This window comes from Dendrobates tinctorius, unplaced genomic scaffold, assembly GCF_039654945.1.
Source record: "Dendrobates tinctorius isolate UK_male_01 unplaced genomic scaffold, ASM3965494v1 ptg000163l, whole genome shotgun sequence".
Lineage (NCBI taxonomy): Eukaryota > Metazoa > Chordata > Amphibia > Anura > Dendrobatidae > Dendrobates > Dendrobates tinctorius.
In genome coordinates, this window is record NW_027361830.1 from 5,395,604 (window position 1) to 5,422,500 (window position 26,897).

Genomic DNA, 26,897 nt, shown 5'->3' on the forward strand with positions numbered 1-26,897 from the left:
CAATGTAAATTGTGGTCTGTAAAAAGTGCAAAATGCAGAGTACAATGGGGGTTGGAGATAAAACTGTTACCAAACATTGCTAGTCAATATAAAATTTATCCTATAAACATTGTGGTCTATAAATAATGCACACTTTGGAGTATAGTAGAGGTTAAAAGATAGTACCACATGATGCTAATCAATGGGATTGAACCTACACTGAAGCCTACAACTTGCAGTAACCACTGATCCACCAAACCGCTGCACGACCAGCTCTACCCTCGCCTACTGTATCCTCACCCATCCCGTTGTAGATTGTGAGCCATCACGGGCAGGGTCCTCTCTCATCCTGTACCAGTCGTGACTTGTATTGTTTAAGATTACTGTACTTGCATGTATTATGTATACCCCTCCTCACATGTAAAGCGCCATGGAATAAATGGCGCTATAATAATAAATAATAATAATACACTGTGTGTTATGATCTATAAAAAGTGCACAAAAAATCTCATTGTTGAAAGATATTAGTCAAGAGAAGAGTACTTAAAAAATTTGCAAGGCATTGGATATACCATGGAACTCCTTGAAGACGGTCACCAAAAAGTGGTTTAAATTTGGCACAACAGTGACATTGCCTTGAGCTGGATGTCCCTTAAAAATTGATAACCAGACAAACAAAAAATTGGTTTGGGAAGCTATAAAGTGGCCTACAGCAACATTAAAGGAGCTGTAGGAATTTCTGGCAAGTACTGGTTTTGTACTGCACTTGACAACAATCTCCTGTATTCTTCAAATGGCTGACATATGATATGAAGTAGGGTGAAGATATAAGCCTTTTCTTTTAAAGAAAACAACTAAGCACGACTTTGTTTTGCCAAAACTAACATCAAGTCTGCCAAAAGCACATTGGAAGGGTGTTAAGTATTGATGAGCGAGTATACTCGTTGCTCAGGTTTTCCCGAGCATGCTCGGGTATCCTCCAAGTATTTTAGCGTGCTCGGAGATTTAGTTTTCGTCATCTAATCTGCATGATTTGCGACTTGTAAACAGGCTGAATACATGTGGGAATTCCCTAACAAACAGGCATTCCACACATGTATTCAAGCTGTCTAGCTGTCGCAAATCATGCAGATTAGACGACGAAAACTAAATCTCCGAGCAAGCCAAAATACTCAGAGGACACCCGAGAATGCTCGGGAAAACCCGAGCAACGAGTATACTCGCTAATCACTAGTGTTAAGGTCTGATGATACCGTGAATGACCTTTTTGGCCATAGTTTAAAAAAACTAACAGTGCGGATCACCAAAAGACACCATACCCAGAGTTAAGGACGATGGAGGTAACATTATGCTTTGGATTATTTTTTCAGCAGCTAGAACTGGAACTTTAGTCAAGGGGGGAGGAATTATGAAACAGTTCCAAATATCAGTCAATTTTGCTAAATATCTGAAGATGAAGAGAAATTTCACCTTTCAGCAAGACAACGGTGCTGTAAATCAACAAAGTATGATTTCACCAGAAGATCAAAGCTTTGGAATGGCCCATCCAGAGCTTAGATCTGAATACAATTGAAAATATGTGGGTGAAATGAAGAGGGCCCTTTACACAGGAGATACCATAGCTATTTGACAGATTTATAGCAAGAAAGAATGGGCCAATTCTAGATGTGCCATGCTGATAGACTCTTACCTAAAGAGACTAAATGCTGCCATAAATTCAAAGGGTACTTCAAGAAAGTATGAGTGTAAAGTGTGCATATTTATGCAATCACATTATTTTAGTTCAAAATATTTCAGTTTGTTTTTCAATGGTTTAGTACAGATCTTGGGCTACATTAAAGGTGGAAAAAGCTCTGAAATGATTTTTCTTGGTATGATTTTTTAAATTACAAAAACCTGGCATTTTAACAGGGGTGTGTAGACATTTTATATACGCTGTACTTGGATAACTCATTTAGACTATGACAAGTTTACTTTTACAGCCAGTGGCATAACTATAGTGGATATGGGGGTTGCAGTCACACCCAGGCACTGGACCCTAAGAGGGCCTAAAGGTATGTTTGGCCTATATAAGAAGACCAATACTATTTAAAACCCATAATTCTTTTGAGCCCTGTTGAAGATTTTGTATTTTTGTATTGGGGCCCACAAGCTTCAAGCTATTGTTTACTGCCTAAAATGTGCAGGTAAAACTAGCTACGGTAATTTCTCTTTATTATTCATTATTGGAATTTGCTACATGGAAGTATCAATGGCCTGAGATTAAATCTTGAGAGTATTATTTGGCCCTACTTGTCCAGTGGTTACAAACTGGTTAATGTGAGTGTAGTGGGAGTTAATAAGCAAATTAGTAACCTTTAGGTTCACATGGAAATTGCTGTGTATATGGAGGAGAAAGTGACGCTGCTCGACTTTTTGGATATTTCTAAGGCTAGTTTCACACTAGCGTTAGGCGGCGCAGCACAGGGCTGCCGCTAAGCTCTGACCCCGGCCGTGCCTCCTCCATTCAGCTCCTCCTATGGGCGCATGACGCTGCATGCGACCGGCGTACCCTATATTTAGCGTTGGGTATGCTGGCTGTGCGCTGGTATGTTTTTGCTGGCGCATGCACCCTTTTTGCGCTGTGCCGAGCGCACAAAAATGCAACCCAGTGTGTTTGGCGCACGTCGGCGCAGCGCAAAAAGGGCGCATGCGCCGGCAAAAACATACCAGCGCACAGCCAGCGTACCCAACGCTAAATATAGGGTACGCCGGTCGCATGCAGCGTCATGCGCTCATAGGAGGAGCTGACCGGAGGAGGCCGGGGCGGAGCTTAGCGGCGGCCCTGCGCTGTGCCTCCTAGTGCAAGTCTGAAAGTAGCCTAATGTGGGGAGGCAAAACCAAATTTCACTATTGTTCCATTTATGAGTCAGATGATTTTCACTGTATATTAAATACATTCAGTCATTCTGCTATTGTATATATACCTTTCAATATGTTTATTATTTGCCAAGTTACATGACTGAACTTGTATGGAGACCACAGGTCTCTTATTACTCCCATTCCAAAAAAGCTGCATGTAACGTGATTGCAGACACTCTATTTAATGGATGATAATGAAATTTGCTGTTGGCTCACTCTATACATGAAAAGATAAAAATATTTATCTTCAGCTGCCCTCGCTGTTCCAACTGCGCCACCCATGTTTTTCTTTAAAGACCGGTAGAAAAGCCAGTTCAGCAAAAGTGCCTTCATAGGCTAGAAACCAAATGTAAATTCAAGAAAAAATGAGATAAAGCATATTTCACACAAAACAGACTTGAGTTTTTGGCCAACTCACAGCATGTAGGCAATGACTCCCACACTCCACATGTCTGTGGGAAAGGAGACAAAATCGTAGTTCACAACTTCAGGGGCAAGGAACTCTGGAGTACCAAAGTGCACTTTCAATTTTTCCCTTGGCTTATACCTAGAGCATGAATAAATGAAAGATAAAATATAATTTCAAAGGAATGACATAGCATAAAATTTCCCAACAGAGGATCGGGTTTTGGCCGCATAGTAAATACATTCCGCACAACCTACTCTGCAGGAAGAATAAAGTCTGACACAGAACATAAACACGGCTCATAGATACAATGACTAATAACTGGAATGGAACAAACTGGCAGGCAACATTACAGGAGAAATGCTTACAGGGCTAGTCCACATAAATCACATCTGAGCAGAGCCTGTAAACAATATGACAGACTGTACACTGGAATTGAAATGTTTTCAGTCTAATAATCAAAGCTTGATACCGGAGAATAAACGTGCACAGCAGTTTTACCTGTGATAATAAATGATATGTTGAAATAATTTTGTTTTATTTTTACTAAATATTATCCTTGTACTCAAACAAACTAGATAATGAAACCCACAGCAGGAACGTTGTGCCACGTCATAAAAAATCTTTTTCAACACATTGACGTAAGAGGTACATATTGGACAAATACTCAAATATCTAATTATTTAAAGCAACACTGTCACCAGGTTTTCCCAATATAAACTAAAGACACCACCTTTAATGCCTCTTTTAAAGCAGTCTAGGAAGCCATATACACAGCTCTGGCAAAAATTAAGAGACCACTGCAAAATTTTCAGTTTGTCTGATTTTTCTCTTTATAGTTATATTTTGAGTTAAATGTAAATTGCTCTTTTATTCTATAAACTACTGACAACATGTCTTCTAATTTCCAAGCACTAAATTTTGCATTTATTTTCAGAAAATTAGAAATGGTCAAAATAACAAAAAAATGCAGTGCTTGCAGACCTCAAATAATGCTAAGAAAACAAGTTCATAATCATTTAGAAACAACAATACTAATGGTTTAACTCAGGAAGAGTTTGGAAATCAATATTTTGTGGAATAACCATTATTTTTAATCACAGCTTTCATGCGTCTTGGCATGCGTTCCACCAGTCTTTCACACTGCTCTTAGTGCAATAATTTAAGCAGTTCTTTCTTTGATGGCCTGTGATTATCCATCATCCTCTTGATTACATTTTCAATGGGGTTCAGGAGAATGGGTTGGCCATGACAGGGATTTGATGTGGTGGTCTTTTAATTTTTGCCAGACATGTAAGTCCCCAACCACCTCTTCATATCGCAAAAAATTTTATAGTACCCCCATGTGGAGTCATTCAGTCTGATGGGTGTTCCTGGCTTTGCATTGGTGCCTCCTCTACCCTGTAATTGCCGCTGTCTTGCCCTACTTCATGTGGATGACAAATCCTAGGTCATCCACAGAGAGTACTCAATCTCGCTCCTGCGCAGGCGTAGTGCGCTCTACCCTGCTGAGTGCAGAGCAAAGTCCTGTATTGGGCATGCACCCAGAGAGGCCAATGAGTGCTGATGGCTAGTGACGAGTGAAGGTGTTTGGATAACATCTTACCCGAGCAATGGGGCGTGCTCATATAATATGTTCGAGCCTCTGCGGCTGCATGATTTTCGGCTGTTAGACAGCCTCAACACATGTGGGGATTGTGTAACAAATAGGCAACAGCACACAATGTGTATCCATATTAAAAAAAAACCAGTGCTATCTATTGCTTTCCAAGATGGCAGCTACATCTTCTATTACACAGGCACTGAAAGCATTCAGGGCAGGTGCAGATAAAGGTGATTCGGCTGCTTGTATCTATGCCTGTGCTGGATGTTCTCCATGTCTGCACAGCAGAGGACACAACCTCCACACCCTGGGAAATTATATACTCAAATGATATGTTTCACCTAAGTTGTGCATTAAGGCAAGCCCTGAAGAACATTCAGGTAATATGTCTTTATATATCACTGTAGGGCACCTCTGAAATTTGAGACCCTTAACCCCTTAATCCCCAAGGGTGGTTTGCACGTTCATGACCGGGCCAATTTTTACAATTCTGACCACTGTCCCTTTATGAGGTAATAACTCTGAAAAGCTTCCATGGATCCCGGTGATTCTGACAATGTTTTTGCATGACAATTTGTACTTCATGATAATGGTAAAATTTCATTCATATAACTTGCGTTTATTTGTGAAAAAAATGGAAATTTGGCAAAAATTTTGAAAATTTTGCAATTTTCCAACTTTGAATTTTTATGCCCTTAAATCACAGATATACAGCACACAAAAAACTTGATAACTAACATTTCCCACATGTTTACTTTACATCAGCACAATTTTGTAACCAACATTTTTTTTGTTAGGAAGTCATAAGGGTTAAAAGTTGACCAGCGATTTCTCATTTTTGCAACACCATTTTATTTTTATGGACCACATCACATTTGAAGCCACTTTGAGGGGTCTATATGATAGAAAATACCTAAAAGTGACACCATTCTAAAAACTGCACCCCTTAAGGTGCTCAAAACCACATTCAAGAAGTTTATTAACCCTTAAGGTGCTTCACAGGAATTTTTTGAATATTTAAAGAAAAAAAATTAACATTTAACTTTTTTTTCACAAAAAAAATACTTCAGGTTCAATTTTTTTTATTTTACCAAGTGTAAAAGGAGAAATTAGACTGGAAAAGTTATTGTGCAATTTGTCCTGAGTACGCTGATACCTGATATGTGGGGGGGGACACCACTGTTTCGGCGCATGACAGCGCTCAGAAGGGAAGGAGCGCCGTTTGACTTTTTCAATGCAAAATTGGCTGGAATTCAGATCGGATGCCATGTCACGTTTGGAGAGCCCCTGATGTACCTAAACAGTGGAAACAACCCACAAGTGACCCCATTTTGGAAACTAGACCCCCCAAGGAACTTATCTAGATGTGTGGTGAGAACTTTGAACCCCCAAGGGCTTCACAGAAGTTTATAACGTACAGCCGTGCAATTAAAAAATCATATTTTTTCCAAAAAAATGATCTTTTCACCCTCAATTCTTACTTTTCCAAGGGTAACAGGACCCTAAAAGTTATTGTGCAATTTGTCCCGAGTACGCTGATACCCCATATGTGGGTGTAAACGACTATTTGGGCGCATGGCAGAGCTCGGAAGGGAAGCAGCGCCATTTGACGATTTTGGCTGGAATTTTGATCGGACACCATGTCGCGTTTGGAAAGCCCCTGATGTACCTAAACAGTGGAATCCCCCCACAAGTGACCCCATTTTGGAAACTAGACCCCCTAAGGAACTTATCTAGATGTGTGGTGAGCACTTTGAACCCCCTAGTGCTTCATAATGCCCGGGCGTGAAAATTGAAAAAATTGTATTTTTTCCACAAACATGATCATTTAGTCCCCAATTTTTTTATTTTCCCAAGGGTACCAGAAGAAAATGGACCCCAAAAGTTGTTGACCAATTTGTTTTGAGTACACTGATACCCCATATGTGGGAGAAAACTACTGTATAGGCACACGTCGGGGCTCGGAAGGGAAGTAGTGATGTTTTGGAATGCAGACTTTGATGGAATGGTCTGCGGGTGTCATGTTGCCTTTGGAGAGCCCCTGATGTACCTAAACAGTGGAAACCCCCCACAAATGACACCATTTTGGAAACTAGACCCCCTAAGGAACTTATGTAGATGTGTGGTGAGCACTTTGAACCCCCAAGGGCTTCACAGAAGTTTATAATGCCCGGGCATGAAAATAAAAAAATCGTAGTTTTCCACAAACATGATCATTTAGTCCCCAAATTTTTTTATTTTCCCAAGGGTACCAGGAGAAATTGGACCCCAAAAGTTGTTGTCCAATTTGTCCTAAGTACGCTGATACCTCATATGTGGGAGAAAACTACTGTATGGGCACACGTTGGGGCTCGGAAGGGAAGTAGTGATGTTTTGGAACGCAGACTTTGATGGAATGGTCTGCGGGTGTCATGTGCATTTGGAGAGCCTCTGATGTGCCTAAACTATTGAAATTCCCCAGAAATGACCCCATTTTGGAAACTAGACCCCCCACGGAACTTATCTAGATGTGTGGTGAGCACTTTGAACCCCCAAGTGCTTCACAGAAGTTTATAACGCCCAGTCATGAAAATAAAAAATCATATTTTTTTTCCACAAAAATGATATTTTTGCCCCCAATTTTTTATTTTCCTAAGGGCAACAGGAGAAATAGGACCCCAAAAGTTGTTTTGCAAATTGTCCTGAGTAGGCTGATACCCCATATGTGGGGGTAAAGCACTGTTTGGGCGCATGGCAGAGCTTGGAAGGGAAGGAGCACCATTTGACTTATTCAACGCAGAATTGACTGGAATTGAGATCAGACGCCATGTTGCATTTGGAGAGCACCTGATGTGCCCAAACAGTGGAAACACCCCAATTCTAACTCCAACCCTAACCCCAACACACCCCTAGCCCTAACCCTAGCCCTAACCCTAATGGGAAAATGGAAATAAATACATTTTTTTAATTTTATCATTTTTCCCTAACTAAGGGGGTGATAACGGGGGGTTTGATTTACTATTTATGGCGGTTTTTATATTTGGCAGCTGTCACACGCTAAATGACGCTTTTTATTGTAAAAATAGTTTTTGCATCACCACATATTGAGAGCTATAATTTTTCCATATTTTGACCCAATGAGTCATGTGTAGTGTTGAGCATTCCGATACCGCAAGTATCGGGTATCGGCCGATACTTGCTGTATCGGAATTCCGATACCGACTTCCGATATTTTTTCAATATCGGAAGTCGGCATCGGAAACGGAAGTTCAAAGTTGATTGACAGCCTGACGTCATCATGATGCGCGGTGTGTGCGCATCATGATGCGCCGTCATTTCGGGCCTTCCGGGGGTCTCTGCCGGCCTGCCGGGGGGCTGTGCCGGCCTGCCGGGGGGCTGTGTGGACTGCCCGGGGTCTGTACCGGCCTGCCGGGGGGCTGTGCCGGCCTGCCGGTGGTCTGTGCACCCTGTGGGGGTCTGTACCGGCCTGCCGGGGGGCTGTGCCGGCCTGCCGGGGGGCTGTGCTGATGTCCGGGGGTCTGTGCAAGCATCGTCCGATGGGACTACAAGTCCCATCTGGCGATGCCTGCTACCATGACAGTGATTGACACATTAGCCAATGATGGGACAGTAGTAGGCCCATCATCCGGCTAATGTGTTAAATGTTTAAAAAAAAAAAAAAAAAAATACTACATACATACTACATACATACTACATGCATGCTACATACATACTACATGCTACATACATGCTACATACATACTACATGCATGCTACATACATACTACATGCTACATACATGCTACATACATACTACATACATACTACATACATACCACATACATACTACATACATACTACATACATACTACATACATAACACATATATACTACATACATACTACATACATACTACATACATACTACATGCATGCTACATACATACTACATGCTACATACATACTACATATATACTACATGCATGCTACATACATACTACATGCTACATACATACTACATATATACTACATACATACTACATGCATGCTACATACATACTACATGCTACATACATACTACATATATACTACATGCATGCTACATACATACTACATGCTACATACATACTACATATATACTACATACATACTACATGCATGCTACATACATACTACATGCTACATACATACTACATATATACTACATGCATGCTACATACATACTACATGCTACATACATACTACATATATACTACATGCATGCTACATACATACTACATGCTACATACATACTACATATATACTACATACATACTACATGCATGCTACATACATACTACATGCTACATACATACTACATATATACTACATGCATGCTACATACATACTACATGCTACATACATACTACATATATACTACATGCATGCTACATACATACTACATACATACTACATATATACTACATGCATGCTACATACATACTACATGCTACATACATACTACATATATACTACATGCATGCTACATACATACTGCATGCTACATGCATGCTACATACATACTACATACATACTACATACATACCACATATATACTACATATATACTACATACAATACATTCATACAATACATACATAGACATACAGTACATATAACATAGAGTAACATACTTACCAATACTTGTCACATTGTTCCCCGAAGCCATTGTCTTTTACGGAATAAATATTAACATAACAAACCACAAAAATACTCACCCACGATCCGAAGCAGTCCACGAGTGTGTCCCACGACGATCTTGGGTAGAGAACTGCAGCATCAGCTGTTGCTGCCGTTCTCTACGGGCTGCAGGAATCCAATGACGGAAGGTAGGTATCCTTCCGCACTGTATTCCTCCGCCACTTAAAAAAAAAAAAGTCCCTAGTCTCACTTTATGCCATTGCTGTGTGGGAATTTCCCACACAGACATTTTTCTTTGAACAGTTTTCATATATGGCCCACAATGTGTCTAGCAAACATAAACAAAATTCTTTTATGACAGAAAACACAAAACAACAATCACATTTCTTTCAGTTCCTCTTTGGACACCCTCTATAGCGCCCACATTACTATGATCTGAAGATCAAACATTTACCTTCTAGCCAAGCCAAAATCAATAATTTTGATCTGATAATCTGCTCGACTCACGCACATAATGTTCTCTGGCTGAAATCAAATATGAAAGAAGTAACAATATTACTAACTGAAACTATGCAATTAGCTTTAAGGTTACAATGTACATGTTGCCTTATTTATGGAATAAACTATATTATATATAACAGTGTCAGACTGAGATGCGTAGGGCCCACCAGTAACATTGACTCTATGGGCCAACTGTACAGCTACATGCAGATATTACATTACCCTCAGTATCAAATTTAGCATTGCTTCTATATAATAAACTGGATAGTTTGTTAATTGATTGATAAGATGCTCTACCCTCGCCTACTGTATTCTCACCCATCCCTTGTAGATTGTGAGCCTTCGCGGGCAGGGTCCTCAATCCTCCTGTACCAGTTATGACTTGTATTGCTTAACATTATTGTACTTGTTTTTATTATGTATACCCCTCCTTACATGTAAAGAGCCATGGAATAAATGGCGCTATAACAATAAATAATAATAATAATGCTGCATTTGTTTGTCATAATGAATAAGTGTATTGTGCCAAGTACTGCTCAAATAGGGGATGGTTGGCCAACTCCTACATAGAGACCCACCAGTCAAATCAGCTGTTGTCCAGTGGGTCAGTCCTAGCTTGATATATACAGTGGGGAAAATAAGTATTTGATACACTGCCGATTTTGCAAGTTTTCAAACCTACAAAGAATGGAGAGGACTGTAATTTTATCATAGGAACACTTCACCTATGAGAAATAGAATTAATTTGAATTTTATTGCATTAAATAAGTATTTGATACAATAGAAAAACAGAACTTAATACTTGGTAAAGAAATATTTCTTTGCAATTACAAAGGTCAGACAATTCCTGTAGTTCTTGACCAAGTTTGCACACATTACAGCCGGGATTTTAGCCCACTCCTCCATACAGATCTTCTCCAGATCTCACAGATTTCGGGGCTGTTGCTGGGTAACATTGAGTTTCAGCTCCCTCCAAAACGTTTCTGTTGGGTTCTGGTCTGGAGACTGTATTGGCCACTCCAAGACACTGAAATGCTTCTTATGGAGCCACTGCTTAGTTGCCCTGGCTGTGTGTTTCGGGTCATTGTTATGCTGGAAGACCCAGCTATGACCCATCTTCAATGCTCTTACTGAAGCAAGGAGATTGTTTGCCAAAATCTTGCAATACCAGATGCCATCTAGCCTCCCTTCAATACGGTGCAGTTGCCCTGTCCCCTTTGCAGAAAAGCAGCCCCAAAGTATGTTTCCCCCACCATGTTTCACGGTTGGGACGGTGTTCTTGGGGTCGTGCCCATCCTTCTTCCTCCAAACAAGATGAGTGGAGTTGATACCAAAAGGTTTTATTTGACAGCATGACTTTCTCCCAAGCCTCCTCTGGATCATCCAGATGGTCATTGGCGAACACAAGATTGACAGTCATCTTGTGTTTTTTTCCATTTTCTAATAATTGCGACAACAGTAGTTGCCTTCTCACCAAGCTGCTTGCCTATTGTCCTGTAGGCCATTGTAGGTCTACAATTTTGTCCCTGGTGTCCATAGACATTTCTTTGGTCTTGGCCATGATGGAGAGGTTGGAGAGATATTGATTGAGTGTGTGGACAGGTGTCTTTTGAGTTCAAACAGATGCAATTAATACAGGTAATGAGTGCAAAGTAGGAGGTCTTCTTAAAGAAAAACTAACAGGTCTGTGAGAACCAGAATGCTTGCTGGTTGGTAGGTGATTAAATATTTATTTTATGCAATAGAATGCAATTTAATTATTTAAAAATCATACAATGTGATGTTCTGTTTTTTTTAGATTCTGTCTCTCACAGTTGAAGTGTCCCTAGGATAAAAATTACAGACCTCTTCATTCTTTGTAGGTGGGAAAACTTCCAAAATTGGCAGTGTATCAAATACTTATTTTCTCCAGGGTAATAAGATGATGATAATATCAATTGTACTTTCAGGAATGTTTATATATACTGAATGTATATGAATATGGACTTTATATTGTACTTAGATCTAAATACTATGCTCATACATAGCAGGATCACAAATGAAAACACATCAGGCACAAGATGAGTATACGTCCCAGTCCAGGTTTATAGAATTTCATTCCAAAGCATATTATAATAGTAAGAAGATGTCTAGATATGCTTAAATTTACAATACCTTAAGATCCAAGTGTATAATATACATTTGATGCATGTACTGAATCCCTTCACAGATTTGCTTTATAAATAATATTGTGTCCACTTCTGAGAGATTGCTGTTCTCATCAATAATTCTGTCAAATAATTCTCCGCCATCTACACTGTTGAAAAGGATATAATCCACATAAATATATAACCCAAGGTATTATATACAAACCAAATAATTTGTCTCATGTTGTTCAGTTTACATATGGTTTTATGTGTTTACTTAATTTGATAATAAAGTTACATTGGCAAATTAGGAAAGTAAATAATAAACAAAGTAATTGATTATACTTTCTTAATGGCAAACATTCTCTTTAAGAGACAAAGTGTTTTGGGTAATAAAAAATCAGAGGGTATATTATTATAGTATTACTTCTTGCTAGTGCTTTCTGGCCCTTTATATAAAAAGCTTTGGTTCAATAGGTTCAATAAGTCAACCACTGCTGTTATCGGGGCATAAAGGGGTGACCCCTCTTAAAAGGGTTTTCTGGTTTCCCTGGGAGCAGTTTGTTTTAAAAAACAAACTGTGGTTTAATCACTCTCTCCGGGTCCAGTGCTGACTCTCCAGCCCTGAGCTCGGTGTTTGTCATTGTCTGTCATGTCAAATGCACCTCGGTCAATAACTGATCTCAGCGGCTCTGCCCGAGTCGGAAGCACATGATCTCACTAATTGACTGTAGCGCTCTCAATGTGCAGACAATAACAGATGCTGGAACCAGCACCAAAGACTCAGTGCTAGACCTGCGGAGGTTAAATGAGACATAGTTTATATTTTAAAAAGCCAGGGAACAAACATTTTTCTGACACCGGAAAACCTGTTTAAAGATGCTTAGATTTTTATTTTTGTGTTAACAGCTTTTCCAACCTGCAATATTCCTTACCCCTACTGCTTATATCCACTTGGTATGTCACCCCGCTTTCCCAACCTGTGATATTCCTCGCTGCCTCGGGGTAATCCTTAACTCTAATCTCTCCTTTAAGCCACATATCATAGCCCTTTCCACTTCCTGGCGACTTCAACTCAAAAATATTTCCAGGATCCGTACATTCCTTAATCAAGAATCTGCAAAGACACTAGTCCATGCCCTCATCATCTCTCACCTCAACTACTGCATCCTCCTGCTCTGTGGCCTCCCTTCTAACACTCTTGCACCTCTGCAATCTACCTTAAACTCTGCTGCTGGACTAATCCACCTGTTCCCCGGCTATTGCCTGACCTGTTCTCTCTGTCAATCTCGTCACTGGCTCCCCGTTAACCAGAGACTTCAGTTCAAAACCCTAACCATGACATAAAAATCCATCCACAACCTGTGTCCGCCATACATCTATGACCTCGTCTCCCGGTACTTGCCTGCACGCAACCTCCGATCCTCACAATATCTCCTTCTCTACTCCCCCTTATCTTCCCACTGTCAGGAACACCACACTACACTCGCTCACTGAGCCAGTATGCATGTCCTGAGTACAAAAAACTGTGCTCAAAGATACCTGTGGAGCAGTGCAGCAGTGGTGACAATGCGTGCTTCAAACTATCAGGACCTGAAACATGTGACTGCTGGGGGCATGGCCTAAACTCCACACTACTAGGAGCTGCAGGGAAACTCCTAGAAAGGTAACTACGGGACAAGTTACCAAGGGGCATAGACAGGGGCGGAAACCAGATCAAGCCGGGGTCAATGCACGAGATAGCAGGACAGTACCAAATGGTTAGACAGAGCGGATAGTCAGGACATAACAATAGATCAGAAAACCAGAACAGGCAATAGACAGTACAATAGGGGCAAACAGTAGCGGAGTAACAATAGCCAAGCCAGGAGGTCAGAACCAGAGAAGACAATAGTACCTAAAACGTGAGACGGAGTTCAGAGTGAGGGGACAGGCCGGGTCATACACGGGAATCAAACAAGCAATGCAGTACACGCACACCAGGGGGGTCGGTCAGACACAGCCAGAATGACAGTATAGCTGACAGGGAATGCTAGTCTGGAGTGAGTATAAATACCCCTCCCAGATCCAAAGAGAGGCCAGCAAAAGTTAACCCTGTGAGAACAGGACATTAACCATGTCCTAACCATGACACCCACAATCACATACAAGATTTCTCCAGTGCAACCCCCCCTACTCTGGAAGTCTCTACCCCAACATATCAGACTCTCTCCTACCATGGAAACCTTCCAAAGGAACCTGAAGACCTACCTCTTCTGACAAGCCAACAACCTGCAGTAACCCATGTTTCACCATACCACTGCATGACCAGCTCTACCATCATCTACTGTATTCTCACCCATCACTTGTACAGTGTGAGCCCTTGTGGGCAGAATCCTCTCTCCTCCTCCTGTACCAGTTGGTGACTTGTATCGTTTCATTATTATTGTACTTTTTTTATTATGTATACCCCATTCCACATGTAAAGCGCCATGGAATAAATGGCACCATAAAAATAAATAATATTATTGATTGTATAATCATTTATTTTAAAGATAATTAAATTCACTGTTTTAACTTTTTTTTACTTTTTTATTCAATCACTGAGGGCAACCATTTGCATTTGCTAGTATGCAAGGACACTTACACACATTAAATACGCCACCACTATACATAGGAGTCTGCGGTCGCTGTCTAACTGCATCTCCTACACTGTGGATGCCTTTAGCTATGACATGTGCTATCCAGGTCACAGCTGTGAGATCGGCACCATCTTTTTGAAGCCTGAAAGCTCCAGTTTCACCCTGTCACCACCCACACTGCTCAGTTTGTGCTTTAACAGGAGGTGCTGAGGAAAGAAGGTACTGGGGAGTGGAGATCCAGGGTGAGGTGAGTACAGGCAGCAGGGGGGAGTGGTGATCACAGCCTGACATCAGTAGTACAATACAGGCTGAAGCTCACTGCCATGTTCAGAGCTCAGCAGAGAAATCATCACACTGCTGTGCTCAAAACACATTGACACAGCTCTGCTATATCACTGTAATCTGACATAGCAGAGCTGTGTATATATTGTCCATCATGGTGACTATGTGGGGCCATTATACTGTATTGAGCACTATGTGTGGCCATTATATTGTGGAGCTCTATGTGGGGCCATTATACTATATGGAGCACTATTAGGGGCCATTATACTGTGGAGCACTATGTGGGGCCATTATACTGGATGGTACACTAAGTGGGGCCCACTGTACTTTATGGAAGGCAATGTGGGGATTACTGTGCTATATGGAGGACTATATGGGGAATCTAGGGGGTTCAATAGGACAAAAATTACTTTGTACAGGCTGCAAAATTATGATCTATGCTCTTAAATGACTCCGCTGGGGAGTAATAATGTAGTGAATAGGTCACACATAACACTACTGCTCTCATAGACGTAGACAGAGTGGGGTCACACATTACACCACTGCTCCCATGGAAGCAGACAGAGTGGTGTCACACATTACACTACTGCTCCCATAGACATAGACAGAGCGGGGTCACACATTATTCCACTGCTCCCATAGAAGTGGACAGAGCGGGGTCACACATTACACCACTGCTCCCATAGAAGTGGACAGAGCGGGGTCACATATTACACCACTGCTGCCATAGAAATGGATGGAGAGTGGGGTCACACATTACACAACTGCTTGCATAGAAAAGGATAGAGTTAGGTCACAAATTACATACATTAGTTACTGTGTATCTAATCCCATCCTGTGCGATACACTCTGCTGAGCCCAAGACCTCATCATGTTATATACTACCCTGAGCCCTGGATCTAATTTTTGTGTGTGGTACTCTAGTCGTAGCATGTGCTACACATCGTGTATGCAACCTCAGCTTATGATACAACAACCAGCACCAACTAGCAAAATCAGCGCTACTGGCCGTCCTCTATGACACTGTACTTGTTAGTATTACTGGCAGTCACCAACAAAATGGCTCCATACTGTGATCCTAATTTTCATTGTCCTTTATCCTTTTGCAAGCACCCAGAAGCTGAGGGGAGGGGTGATGTCACACCCATGTGAGCAAACCCCGCCCATACTTACTACAGTCAAAAAGTGAGCTAGCACTACACTAGGTTTTCATGGCAAATTTCAGCAGCTGCTCCTCCCTAGTGTTTAAAAGTGGAAAATATAAAATCTTTTAAAATTATTTTTCATATTTTAAATCATTAAAAGAAAATGATAATTTTTGAAAAAAAAATGAAAATTGTAATACTTTACATTTTTTCAATTGTTGATTTTTTTTATGGCAACTTCCCATTAAAAGCAAAAGGGAAGCTTTAATGTTTATGTATTACTGTTAGGGTTTGTGGATCGCACCAAATATAAATTAGTGTTCTGCCCACAAGGAGATAGAGCGGGCGTTCAGTGGTATGAGCCCTGGTCCATGCAGTCTTGCTAAAGACAGCCGGGCCAGCGGATGAGAGCACCCACTAACCCCGTTTCTCCACACAAAAGTCTTGGAAGATGGCTGGGGCATTACAAAGGCTGAAGGGCGTGACCAGGTACTCATAGTGGCCGTCCCTGGTGTTGAAAGCCGTCATCCATTCGTCCCCCTCATGGCCACATATCAGGTTACAGGCCCCCCACAGATCTAGCTTGGAGAAAATCCTGGCTCCATGCAGCCTATCGAACAGTTCTGATATCAGGGGCAGAGGGTATTTGTTCTTAACGGTTATGGTGTTAAGACCCCTGTAATCAATACAAGGACGTAGTTCTCCACTCTTGTTCTGAATGAAGAAGAATCCCACCCCCGCTGGTGACACAGACTTCCTAATGAATCCTCTTGCCAGATTCTCACTGATATATTGTGACATGGCCTCTGTCTCCGGGAGAGACAGGGGGTAGACTCGTCCCCGGGGAGGCTGATCACCAGGCAAGAGGTCAATAGGACAGTCATAGGGGCGATGCAGCGGAAGAGTCTCTGCCGCTTTCTTGGAGAACATGTTCGCGTACTGCTGCATAGGGAGCAAGAAAAGGTCTGCAGGGACCTCAGTGGAGGCAACCTGTACGCATTCCCTCAGACATCTACCCTCACAGGACTTACTCCAGCCATGAATTCTCCCCGAGGACCATTCTATATGAGGAGAGTGGCAACACAACCAGGGAACCCCTAAGAGAACCTGATCGATACCCTCGGGCATAATAAGGAGAGATAATGTCTCGTGGTGGGACGGAGACAACAAGAACCTTAGTGGAGCAGTTTGATGGGTGATCTGTGAGGATAGTGTTGAGCATTTCACCGCTCTGATGGTAACAGGATGAGGTAACAAAACCAAGGGGATTGCGTGCCATTGCGCGAAGGCTGAGGACATAAAATTACCATCCACTCCGGAATCCACGCAAACCTCTACCACCAGAGTGGAGGGACCGAACTCTAGCGTACCCTTGAAGGACAGCTTGGAGGAGAAAGTTCCGGTGTCTAGCGGGCCTCCTCCGATTACCACTAGATGTGGGCATTTCCCATCCACTGTGGGCACCTGTTAGCCAGGTGACCAGGCTGTTGACATTGGAAACAGACTAGGGGGGTGTGCACTGAATGGGACTTTGAGGTCGTACGAGACACCTCCATGGCCTCAGGAGGCTCGAACGCCCGATCGGAGGGTTCCAGAGGTTTAGAGAAGGATGGGGCCAACCTAAACCTTGGTCTGGACTGGGAGCGCTCCAACCTTCACTCCATGAAGCGGAGGTCAATGCGGGTGGAGATGGTGATAAGCTCCTCCAGAGTAACAGGAACCTCCCTGGTGGCCAGAGCATCCTTGACATGTTCTGCCAAACCTCTCCAGAACACTGGTGTAAGCACCTTGTCCGGCCATTCCAGTTCGGAGGCCAGTGTCCGGAACCGGATGGCATAATGGCTGACTGTGGAGGGTCCCTGCGCCAATGTCAACAACTGGAGAGCGGTATTGTGTGTGACCCATGGCCCCAGAAAGACATGTTTCAGGGAGACCAGGAACTGGGAGGCACTCTGAACCACGGGGTCACCACGCTCCCACAGTGGAGTGGCCCACTCCAGAGCCCTGCCCAACAGGAGGGAGATAATAAATCCCACCTTAACCTGCTCTGAGGGGAATCACGTAGCCAGCAGCTCAAGCTGAATAGAGCACTGGCTCACGAAACCCCTACAGGAGAATTTTTCGGGCAACGGGAGCCAGGACAAAGTCGGGGCAGGAATGGACGTGGAGGCGCAAGAGGCTGCCCCTGCAGCTGCCTGAACAGCGACTGCAGTAACATCCGCAGCTGAGGTTGACCGCTCGAGAGCTGCCAACCTGCCCTCCAGCTGCTGGATATATCTCTGCAGAAGCTGATCTTCCATCATTGCTAGCCAGACCCTGGTGCTATGATAATGTTAGGGTTTGTGGATTGCATCAAATATAAATTATGAAAAGTTGCTATCACAACCCGGGGTCCACCGTGCAAAGATGGTATACTACTGCCATACAACAATGGACAGCGAGTAGTAAAATGCTCGCTTGACACCGACGGGTAACCACTGACTCGGTGTGATAGGAAACGGGCTCTGTTACTGCACAGAGTCTGCATGAAACCAATGCTGGAGCCTGTTAAACCTCACAGGCTACGGCTAGAGGAGCGCTAATGTGAGGTCACAGGACACTGCTTCTAAGACACGAGAAGTGTGCCCCTCTAGACCCACTAGCACCTGGAACCGCTACTGCGGGGCAAGGGAAAGTTCCCCAGGAACGCTGTGCCCTGTTAAACATCACAGGGCACAGCAAGTATTAGCCTACTGCTCTGAGCGGTACTGCGTCTCGCCACTAACCAGCCTGAGCTTAGTGCTGGAAAGCACACTATCTGTGCACGGCGCCGTAAAGACAGACGCTGCAACATATGCGGTACTGTGATGCTTGTGCTGACTGGCGCCCACTGGCGCTAATGGATGAGTGAGCTGAATGCACTGCAGCGCTAGGCAGTACCAGTACTAAGTGCTGACTCTAACCTCTAAACCCTACTAACATGCGTATCAAAGGGAAGGGGTTTCATAATGAGTCACCTGTCTCATACATCCATCATCACACACACCACTATAAACATAAGAACTAATGTCTATCATAGCGCATCGCGGGGTGGCCATGCGAGGCTTTTGTAGCCACAACCTTCTGGGACCTTCCTGATGATCCAATCAAAGCAGAAGTAGGACCTGAGCATGTGACCTCCGATCTCCAATGAGAGATCGTCCCACGGGCATGGCTCAGTGGACTGAAAGGAGAACTTAGTCACTGGAGTTGCTCGCTGCTGACCAGCATGCTTTGCTAAAGCTGGACCAGAGGTGGCAGCAACAACCAAACCCACAATGCTAGTCTGAGCAGAGTGCAGGGATCGACAAGTCTGCTGAGCAGCCTTCTCTGCAGCCGGCGAGGAATGGGAGACCGCCAAAGGCAAGGTTCGGGATTACTGGCAATTCAATTGAATGCCTGTCATGCAATACTACGTTAGCTCTATAGGGGCCACTGAAGGTAATCTGTCTTCCTAGCTGCAGCTTCCTCAAGCAAATTCAGCTGATCATCACAGAGGGTATATTTCCTGAATAGCTTAGTATTTCAGATGCATTGCTACAAATTATTAGTCTTTGCTTCTTTAAGGCTAATATATGCCTTTATTAAGTCTCATGTCTTATATGAAAATAAGAGAATTTTGACAATAGAGTAATCTAGGTACCCAATTCTTTAGGTATGAGAATAAAAGAGAACTTCAATTCTATCCAAAATTGCATTAGCAAAATAGTTATAATTATTGAGTTGAGTGAGCGTAAATAATTTATTTTTGCACTGACTTTTTGCGCATTTTTCCACCATTCAGCCTTCATTACAGTAAAGGAGAGGGCATACTGATGGCAAAGATTAGTGAGAATTGTATGGAACAAACATATTAAAATATCAATAATAGCACCTACTATTCCATGACAAGAATGATGTCATTCCGAGACTCGAACGCATCATATAATTGGATGAGGTTCGTGTGATTCAGCTGGTTCATGACTTGTATCTCGTTTTTCACTTCTTCCTGTAAATAAAGGTTACATTTTCTTTAATACCACTGCTGTCATCTTAAACATTGTGGTCATGCGGAAAGTGAAAAGCTACAAAGGTATTTCTTGTTCAACAACTTCTTGGTCGGTGAATACAAGCAGCAATCTTTTCCATATAATGTTGCCAATTTTATATCATATGGATTTCTAGGCATACAAATTGGAGACATATATTATATAAACTTTCATATGTCTTGGAAGAAAAAAAAACCCTGCCACAAGTTGGCCGGTTGCCATTTCATGCATCATTCCAGGTCAGGTCTTATACATGATATGGAAAATTCACATAAAAGAAATGTTCATAAACTTATTTCTAAAGATTTTCATTGGTCCAATTCATCCTTCAATTTTTTTAAGTTACCTTTCTTTTATTTTTTGTCTTGTGGTCTTCAATTTAATTTTTGTGGCAAATTCCTCAAAATGTGGTTCATGAATTTTGCACAAAATAAAAACAGCTCTTCATTTTTGCCTTTTTATTTTTTAGACTATTTTGGCGCAAAAAGTCAAATGTTCAGCTTCAAATGTTTCAAAAAAGTTGAGGATCAATTTGGACGGACATAAAAACAATCCAGAGGGACACATTTCTACAAAAAAGTTTTGTGACATTTTAGAGTCGCAATTGATGCATTAGCCAAAAACAGCTGGAAATCCTAAACTCTGCCCACAATGAAGAATATTAAAAACATAACTGGTGAACACATCAAAAATAAACCCCCCAAAAGGCACAATTTTAAAAAATATTAAAATGCAAATGAAAAACAGGAGAAAAACAAAAAAAGCTAGAAATTACATCAATAAATCAGGCCCATTATTTTATTTCTGAAGTCTGGTAATCCGTCACTTGTACACAGAAGCAGGCTTTGGTTTTAATATTGGACATTTATTCTAAATCCCTTACTGTTAACCCTTTAAAGACTAGGCAATTTTTTTGTCCCCCTTCTTCCAAGAGCCTTTCTTCTTTCCTCCTCTTTATCAAAGAGCCATAATTATTTTTATATTTACATCAACATAGCCATATGATATCTTGATTTTTTCAAGAAAGAGTAGTTTTTAATAGTTTTTCATTATACCTTATAATGTAATGAAAAATGTGCAAAAAATTTCAAGTGCTGTGAAATGGTGAAAAAAAGCAATTCCCTTAATCTCTGGGATTTTGTTTTCTGGCAGTCATTATCCAGTAAAAATGATCTAGCAATGCGATTATGGAGATACTAAAAGTATAATTATGTATTTTTGGATACGTAAGTGGTAAAAAAAAATTCAGAAATTTGTAAAAGAAGAATAAATTGGTGTGTGTTGTCATTTTCTGACACCGGTAACTTTTTTTATATCCACATGTGTGGACATGTATGAGAGCTTGTTAATTTAGACGGCGAGCTGATAGGTAAACTTTGGCTACACGTGACATTTGATCGGGTTTTTATTGCATTTCTAGAGGGGCTTGCAGCTTTGGTGTTTTGAACTTTTACCAGTTTCAGTGTTTATTCTATAGGATAAATATTTTTATATTACATCAGTTTAAACAATTCTGTTCGTAGTAATACTAAATATGTTATTTTTTTGTTTTTACATGTTGCTATTTATGTTTGGGAGGGAAAAGGAAGGTAATTTTACACATTAATAATTTTGAGTGTTGTCCTATATTTTTTTAAAATATTTTTTATTCTTTTTTCATTTTTAATTAATCCTGGTAGGGGACTGGAACCTGTAATCTCTTGACATCAGAGTGTAGACTAATGTTTTACGCACATCCATAGACTTGTATCGGTGCGCATAAACAGATTTGCGGAACCACTTGCAGCATACTGCAATTTTTTTCTCATGCCGAATCGGCATAAGAAAAAAAAGCTGATCAGCACTGCCCAATGGTATAACATGCACTCCCATGAGAGTGCCCCTACTGTGAGGCGCTGGCTATATAACACAACCAGTACTTGTGCTGCATGGAGTGGGCATAGCTCCAGAGCCAGCTAGGCAACTATACTTGTAGACATGTTTAAGATTAGTTTTCAACTCTTACAGTTGAAATACCATGACATGACAAACGCACAAAGACTTCATGGCATTGCACTAGTATGGTGGCATGGCCACTGCTGTACAGACTACAATGGCTGCTGTATTTAAGGATATCACCTCTCCTTAAAGCAATACTTCTAGGGAAGAACAATCCAAATACATACAGCTTCCGAGTGTTATAACATTACATGTAACACATAAAGGATAATTACAGGTTCATGTACCCTCTTTAGTTTCTTTTTTACACACCATGGCATAATTTGTTAATGTCACACAGTTAGAACCGTCACAAACCTTTTCCTTATGTCCTTTGACCTTGATGATTTTTGCTGCCAGGTTAAGTCCTGTGGATTTCTCTACACATCTGTGTACTTGACCAAACCTCCCACTGTAAATAAAAGCAGCAATTTATATTAATAATAGAAAAAATAAAGAAGAAACTACAATTACTGAAACCCTTCATACTACATCTAAATATGAATTATGAGCATTTCATAAATATAAAACACAGCTGGATAGGGACTTACCCACCAAGTACCTGAGTCTTCTCCACCATGTAAAAGTTATTAATTTGAGCATGTTTGGCTGAAACAATTCTGTGATCAAAAGGGGCTGGAGGTGGAGGGGTGACATCTATAAAGGGGTTGAAAAGCAAATAGAAGGTTAAATCTAAAGGGGAGAAGAGTAAAGAAACTGTAGCATTTTATAACATGGTCATATGCATCACCACTATAATAGCTGGAAGTTAGTGTTTTGGGGGGTGACAGGTTCCTTTTAGGCTATGTTCCCACATGTGGAATTCCCGCGGATTTTATGCATTTTTGCCGCAAAAACGCATAAAATAAGCAACCCATTGTATTCAAAGGCATTCCGCACATGCTGTGCTAATGCTGCGTATTTTTCCACGGCAGAATTGCATCGTGAACAAATACACAGCATGCTCATTCTTTTTGTGGAATCACGGGAATTCCACACACATAGGAATGCATTGTTCCGCTTACTTTCCGGATGTGGCTATGCCCACCATGTGCAAAGAAAGCGGAAAATGGGCAGATGGTACCCATGGTCTGGACGAGAGGAGAGGAGACTGTCCTCCAGGCCCTGGGTACCATATCCCTGTAAAAAAAAGAATTAAAATAAAAAATCGTGATATTCTCACCTTCTGGCGGCCCCTGCAGCCTTCCCGTTGCTCCCAGTAGCTCCCATTCCCAGTGATGCTTTGCGACAATGACCTGTGATGACATAGCGGTCTCACGAGATGCTACGTCATCTGGGGTCATTGTCGCAAGGCATCACTGGGAACGGGACTCGCTGGAAGCATCGCGAGGATCGTGAAGGCTGCGGGGACCGCTGGAAGGTGAGAATATCATTATTTTTTTATTATTTTTAAAATTATATCTTTTACTACTGATGCTGCATAGGCAGCCTCAATGGTAAAAAGTTGCTCACACTTGTCAAACACTATGTTTGACGAGTGTGACCAACCTGTCAATCAGTTTTCCAAGCAATGCTACAGATTGCTTGGAAAACGCTAGTATTCTGCAAGCTAATTAAGTTTGCAAAATGCTAGTTTTTCGCGGGAATTACGCATGCGGATTTCTCACGGATTTCCCAAGGCAGAGAGTTGAGGAATTGCCACGGCAATTCCGCACATGGGAACATATCCTTAGGGTTTGCTCACAGTGGCGTATAAATAATCAGTTCCATTCTCATTCAGAAGATTGTCACTCGTGTGCTGTCCGTATGCAAACCTTTTTTTTTACTCCACAGCCATGTAGCTGTGTATCTGTAAACTTCAGATGCTAGACTACTGTTTGTATGGCATGCAATTTATTTTCACACTATCCAATTTTGGAGTGAAATAATGTGACTTTTTCCTCACATCGAATACAGCTGAGAAATAATATGCAGATCTGCACTGCCTTAATGAATAACATTGGTCCGAGAGCAATCCAATTTTTTTTTTTCGGATTTCACACTTCTGATTTATGCGCCAGTGTGAGCGAACACTTAGACAGGACCTGTAGGCCGACGTGAAATATCCATGATGCCTGCAATCCCCTTTGATATAGGATGGAATATTCTTAAACTGCTTTCCGACATCCGGCATAATAGTACACCGATGTCGGACTCCCTCCCTTTGAAGTCGGCTACGGCGGTGAGTCCACATCTTTCCCCTTTCCCGGGACATGTCAGCTGTTTTGAACAGCTGACATGTGCCCACAATAGCCGCGGGTGTATTCACGATCCACCCATGGCTATTAATTAGTTAAATGCCACTGTCAAACGCTGACACTGGCATTTAAATGACACTTCGGGCAATTGCGCTGGAAATATGTGGGTCACTGATGTGTCGGCATGACAACTGGACTCCTGGAGTCCTCTATGGTTGTCAGTGCCGGATTGCTGTGAGCGCCACCCAGTGGTCGGTGCTCATAGGATGTCAGCAATTGTACTATATAGAGGCGATCTGACCATCTCCTCTCTGTAGCAAAGCCGATCGATCTATGGCAGCTTCTAGTCTCCTATGGAGACTATTAAGCATGAAAAAAGTAAAAAAAGTGTTTCAAAATATTTAAAAAAATAAAGGTTCAAATCACCCCCCCTTTTGCCCCATTCAAAATAAACAATTAAAATAAAATCAAATATGCACATTAGTGATGAGCGAGTATACTCGTTACTTGAGATTTCACGAGCATACTCGGGTGATCTCCGAGTATTTGAATGTACTCGGAGATTTAGTTTCTGTTGCCGTAGCTGCATGATTTGCGGCTGTTAGACAGTCTGAATACATGTGGGGATTTCCTAACAAACAGGCAATCCCCACATGTATTCAGGCTGGCTAGCAGCTGCAAATCATGCAGCTACGGTGACAGAAACTAAATTTCCAAGCACATCCAAATACTGGGAGATCACCCGAGCATGCTCAGGATATCTCGAGTGACGAGTATACTCGCTCATCACTAACACGCATATTTGGTATCGCCGTGTTAAGAATCTTCTGATCTGTCAATAGAAAAAGGCTTAACCCGATCGCTGAACGGCGTAGTGAGAAAAAAGTCAAAACGCCAGAATTACATTTTTTTGGTTGCTGCAACATTGGATTAAAATGCAATAACAGGTGATCAAAAGTTTGTATCTGCACTAAAATGGTATAATTAAAAACATCAGCCCGGCATGCAAAAAATAAGCCCTCACCCAACCCAAGGTCACGAAAAATGGAGACGCTACGGGTATCGGAAAATGACACAATTTTTTTTTTTTAGCAAAGCTTGGAATTTTTTTCACCACTTAGATAAAAAAGAACCTAGACATATTTGGTGTCTATGAACTCATATTGACCTGGAGAATCATAATAGCAGGTCAGTTTTAGCATTTAGTGAACCAATAAAAAAAAAAAAAAAAGTGTGGGATTGCACTTTTTTGTAATTTTACCGCACTTGGCATTTATTTCCCATTTTCTAGTACACGACATGGTACAACCAATGGTGTCATCCAAGAGTACAACTCGTCCTGCAAAAAATAAGCCCTCACATGGCCATCCATATTGACGGAAAAATAAAAAAGCTATAGCTCTGGGCAGGAGTGGAGCAAAGAGCGAAAATGCAAAACCGAATAAAGCTCCGGGGGTTAAGGGGTTAAAGGTTCACTCTGTGCTGTTTCTCTCTCATGGAGAGTCTTATCACTGGGATCCACACTGATCATGATAATGAAGGTCCTGTCCTTCGATGCTGCAGTAAGACTGGTCACACATTTTACTCATTTATATAGCAACATTAAAGGCAATATGTCACCCCTCTTTTGAGATATCATATAATGATATCACTCAATTGTGTGTCACATAAGGATTCTCTTATTACTTTTGCTTCCCCCTGAACCCGCACCTTTCTTGCATAAATACCTTTTTTATATCGGTTCAGATGTATGTAAACTGCCGCTGTCCGGTCCACTGGGCGGGGCTTATTCAACTGCTCCCCCCTCCATGTCTTGCTCTATGCATTTCTTCTTGTGTAGAGCAAGACAGGGAGGGGGGAGCAGGTGAATAAGCCCCGCCCATCGGACCGGACCGTGGCAGTTTACATACATCTGAACCGATATAAAAAAGGTATTTATGCATGAAAGGTGCGGGGTCAGGGGGAAGCAAAAGTTCTAAGAGAATCCTTATGTGACACACAATTGAATGATATCATTATATGATATCTCTCATTATATGATATCTCCCAGCCAATGGGGCTCCCAATCTAAATTCCCTATTAGTATGTCTTTGGCATGTGGGAAGAACCTGGAGGAAACCCACAAACTCCTTAGAGATGTTGTCCTTGGTGGGGTTTGATCCAGGATCCCAGCATGTAAAGCAACAGTGCTAACCACTGAGCCACCTTATTCCTAAGAGAAAGATGGAGATGTACTTCCATCAGTCCTATGGATATTGAATGGAGTGACAGCATGCCTGACCAATTATATTGCTTTATTCAATTTTTCACCAAAGTAAGGAGAAATTTAGCCCCCAGTGATCAGACATGTACCTTTCATGGACACCTTTCATGGGGAAAACCCTTGAATCTCATTAGAAATTTGTAAATAAATTGACAAATAGGTTGATATTGTCACACTGTGAAGAGGTAATGG

The 26,897-nt window shown here is 41.7% G+C and overlaps 1 protein-coding gene across 1 annotated transcript in view; it reads right to left on the reverse strand.

Annotated features, from left to right (window-relative positions):
* The window catches only part of MYLK4 (myosin light chain kinase family member 4), a 229,708-nt gene that overhangs the window by 11,739 nt on the left and 191,072 nt on the right, over positions 1-26,897 (reverse strand). Inside the window, exons 6-11 of the mRNA XM_073550150.1 lie at positions 22,796-22,901; positions 22,563-22,656; positions 20,118-20,227; positions 12,202-12,343; positions 10,001-10,071; positions 3,299-3,427 (exon numbers count right to left, since the gene is read on the reverse strand). Of these exons, the coding sequence (XP_073406251.1) occupies positions 3,299-3,427; positions 10,001-10,071; positions 12,202-12,343; positions 20,118-20,227; positions 22,563-22,656; positions 22,796-22,901 (652 nt within the window). The remainder of the gene's footprint in view (positions 1-3,298; positions 3,428-10,000; positions 10,072-12,201; positions 12,344-20,117; positions 20,228-22,562; positions 22,657-22,795; positions 22,902-26,897) is intronic.